General features: G+C 40.1%; 2 protein-coding genes across 2 annotated transcripts; both read left to right on the top strand.

The window, feature by feature from the left end:
- Positions 1–1,366: 1,366 nt before the first annotated feature.
- LOC143261197 (uncharacterized) lies at positions 1,367–2,396 on the top strand. Its single transcript, XM_076527776.1, has one exon. The coding sequence runs from the start codon at positions 1,551–1,553 to the stop codon at positions 2,394–2,396; it is 846 nt and encodes a 281-aa protein (XP_076383891.1). The 5' UTR covers positions 1,367–1,550.
- Position 2,397: 1 nt separating this feature from the next.
- LOC143261199 (uncharacterized) lies at positions 2,398–3,473 on the top strand. The gene is made up of 2 exons (XM_076527778.1): positions 2,398–2,687; positions 2,771–3,473. The coding sequence occupies exons 1-2, from the start codon at positions 2,623–2,625 to the stop codon at positions 3,399–3,401; spliced, it is 696 nt and encodes a 231-aa protein (XP_076383893.1). The 5' UTR covers positions 2,398–2,622; the 3' UTR covers positions 3,402–3,473.
- The last annotated feature ends 528 nt before the right edge of the window (positions 3,474–4,001 follow it).

The raw sequence follows: 4,001 nt of genomic DNA on the forward strand, positions 1-4,001 counted from the left end.
GGCTACTACCTCCATTGCCGATACGACAGTTCGTTGAGCGAGTATCAGGCTTATCGTGATGAGAAAGGTTGTATCTCATGGTTTGCATCGAAGTTGCACGAGTTGAGCTGTAAATTGCAGCCGGTGTTTGATCGAACGGTTCCAATGGCTCCGTTGACCGCCGCACAAATCTCAACTTTTCGTACCGCCACGTATTGTCACGTGTGCGAAGAACCACTCGGTAATGACGACGTGCGAGTGCATGATCATTGTCATTTCACAGGTGCGTATCGGGGTCCGGCGCACAGCCGTTGCAATCTGAGCTATCAATCCTCGTACGTGATACCGGTGGTTTTTCACAATTTGTCCGGCTACGACGCACACTTTTTCATCAAAGAATTGGCAAACGCGTTTGAAGGTAAAATAGACGCGTTACCGCTGACGAAAGAGAAGTACATTTCTTTCACGAAACACAGTAAGAGGAATAAAGATGCGATCAAAAAATCGTGGAAGAAGTGCATAAAGTTTCGATTCATCGATTCGTTCAAGTTCTTGAATTCGAGTCTGGACAAGTTGTCGTCGTACTTGGACAAGAGCGACTTGCATATCGTGAGGAGCCAATTCAATCGTCTTTCGAACGATGATTTTCATCTTCTAACCAGGAAAGGCGTTTTCCCATACGACTATGTATCGACCTATGACAAATTAAGCGACACTTGTTTACCACCGCGCGAAGCATTTTATAATCAGTTATGCGACAGCGAGATATCCGACGTCGACTATTGTCACGCGAACAAAGTTGGTCACGTTTCGGTATACAAACGTTAGGACAGTACAGCGACTTGTACTTGAAATTGGATGTGTTGTTGTTGGCCGACGTGTTTGAAAATTTTCGCGAAAAGTCGCTCGAGAATTATAAACTCGATCCAGCGCACTATTATACGTTGCCCGGTTTCGAGTGGGACGCGATGCTAAAATTGACGAAGATCGAGTTGGAATTGTTCACCGACGTTGACATGTTTTTGTTCGTGGAACGGGGAATACGAGGTGGGTTGAGTCAATGTTCGCATCGTTACGCGCGCGCGAATAACAAGTATATGTCGACGTACGATTCGGCCGAACCGTCTAGCTATCTGATGTATTTCGATGTTAATAATTTCTATGGCTGGGCCATGTCGCAGCCTTTGCCGCACAGGGGTTTCCAATGGGTTGACGATACGAGTAATTTCAACATCGATTCCGTGCCGATCGACAGTCCCGTCGGGTACATTTTAGAAGTTGACTTAGAGTATCCTCAGGAAATTCATGATGCTCATGCAGATCTTCCCTATTGCCTGATTCACGAGGTTGTGACGTTGCAAAAGAAACTGTTGACAACGCTTAGCGATAAGAATCGTTACGTACTCCATTATCGATACCTCCAGCAATGTTTGAGGTATAATTTAAAATTAAAGAAAATTCATCGGATACTGAAGTTTGAAGAATCATGTTGGTTACGTCGTTACATAGATTTAAATACGAGGTTGCGCGCCAACGCAAACAATGACTTCTCGAAGAATCTGTTCAAACTGATGAACAATGCAGTGTTTGGAAAAACGATGGAAAACGTTCGAAATCATGTAAACGTAAAGTTGCTCTCGCGATGGAGCGGTCGACACGGTGCTAAGCATTTAATAGCTCGTCCAAATTTCCATAGCTGTACCGTATTCTCCGAGGATTTTGTCGCAGTTCAAATGAACCAGTTTTCTATTAAATTTTATAAACCTATTTACATAGGCATGTCAGTGTTGGACATATCAAAATTACATTTGTATGATTTTCATTATGGCTACATGCTTCCAAATTTTCAAGAAAGATGCAGGATTTTGTACACGGACACGGACAGTTTAATTTATCAGATTATTTGCGACGACGCGTACGAGATGATAAAACGTGACATTCACCGATACGATACTTCCAATTATGACAGAAATAACGTGTACGGCGTTCCGATCGCGAATAATAAAGTATTAGGATTAATGAAGGACGAGAACGGAGGTAAAATCATGACAGAGTTTGTGGGTCTTCGCTCGAAAATGTATGCTATTCGGGTACAAGACAAAGACGATGTAAAAAAGATTAAAGGAATTAAGACTAACGTGACGATTAAAAATATAACTTTCGACGACTATTTAGCATGCCTTCACGATCATTTAGAAAAATCAGTTTGCGTTAAATTGATAATGTCTATACAACATCAAGTGTATTCAGTATCACAGAGTAAATTAGCATTGAGTCCATACGATGATAAACGATACATTTTAAACAATTCGATCGAAACCCTTTCTTGGGGACATTATAAAATCGCGAAAGGGGGAGAGGGGGGCAGGAGGGAGAGGGAGTGGGGGGAGTTAGAAAAAATAAAAGCGGTTATATAATTTCATCGATGTTTCGAATCCCGTGTTGCGCGCGCGTGTTCACTTTTATTTGTAAGCGGAAAAGGGGCGTATACGCTCCTTGTATTGTTATCTTGCGTGTAAGAAGGGGGAAAAATGGTAGGGGAATTGTATATATATAAGCTTTTGACATTGCGTACAGCGAGTAGTGCGTTCTACAGATTACTTTCTTATAGCGCAGTTGTTCTTCAGTATTATAATATTCACAATGTCAAATCAAACCAATAATTTTTTACATAAAAATGGATCTCACAACGATTATAAAAATTATGGGTAAGTAAAAGAAAGTTTGAAGGGAATAAAATGTTCCTTTTATGAAAGAAGAAAAAAAATATTGTATGTTATTTCTTTTATAGATACTCCATTTCGATGAAACGGTCGTTTCAACAGTCGCAACCCCAGTCGCAGCAGAATCAGTTGCAGATACCGCGCAACGCACGAATCTTGGGTAGAAGATACTCCATAGCCGGCAATTATTTCAAGTTCCTTGAAATTTGTGTACGCGTGGATGAAAATTTGCGCGTCGAGTTTGTCTTGGGGGACAATCGTGGAACAGAGATTTCTTTTTCAATGGCTACGTGGAAACTGCTGGTGAAAACTAGAGATTATATTCACAATTACTTCGACGCGGACAAGAAGGAAAAACAAATTGATGAGACTTTATCGTTACAAATTGTAAATTTTAATGGAATGAGTCTAATCAAGTTGTTCGATTCTCAAGCATCGATTTATGTTACGAAAGAGACGATGGATAATTTGTACAAATTAGAGTTATGTATGGATCATATGTATTCATGGTTATTAGAAAATATTCCAGAAACTCAGGATAGATTCGCGAAGCTCGTTGACATTGTAAAAAACTCCAATAACGAGCAGAATTATGCGACCGTAATTTTTACAAACGAATTGTTCGAACGAAATTGTCTGATCGATTGCGAATTGTTAGCTTTATGTTTAGATCTAATCGTATCGAAAGCGAATCGTTGAAATTGTGTGCGTGTGGGGGAATTAATTAGTATTAATGTAAAAAGCATTTATGTATTTTTTCATGTTTATTAGAGAAACAAAAATAAACATTACATTATACAATTAAAGTACAGATGATTTCTTTATCCAAGAGTTATGTGACGAATCCAGCCCCAACCATTTCACATATATTTCATTTCCTTTTCGACGCAATACTTTTTCTACTAAATACACGTCGGCATATTTGGTAGCGCATATCTCGTATTCGTAAAATCCTCCAGCGATAGGTTTGTTCTGCAAATCAACCAAAAGATACGTGACGGGGTTCGTTCGTTTCACCGTCGCGATCTTAAATACTTCCGTTGACCAGTTCGGCGTGTATCCTTTGTTGAATACGGTTTTGAACTTGCTGATGCGCACATAGTCGCCAACTTTGAATTTCGCAGGACCGGCGATCTTGACGTTGCTGTACACGGTAGATAAAAGATACTTCTCATTTTTATGATTCACGTTTGCAGGTCGTATACGAATGGTGCGATGTTTTTGATTATTGTAGTCCTTGATCAACGTGGGTAGCTCGTCGATACAACGATATTTTCCGCTCAACGAGAAAAATTTCCA

The sequence above is a fragment of the Megalopta genalis genome, unplaced genomic scaffold (genome assembly GCF_051020955.1).
Source record: "Megalopta genalis isolate 19385.01 unplaced genomic scaffold, iyMegGena1_principal scaffold0040, whole genome shotgun sequence".
NCBI lineage: Eukaryota > Metazoa > Arthropoda > Insecta > Hymenoptera > Halictidae > Megalopta > Megalopta genalis.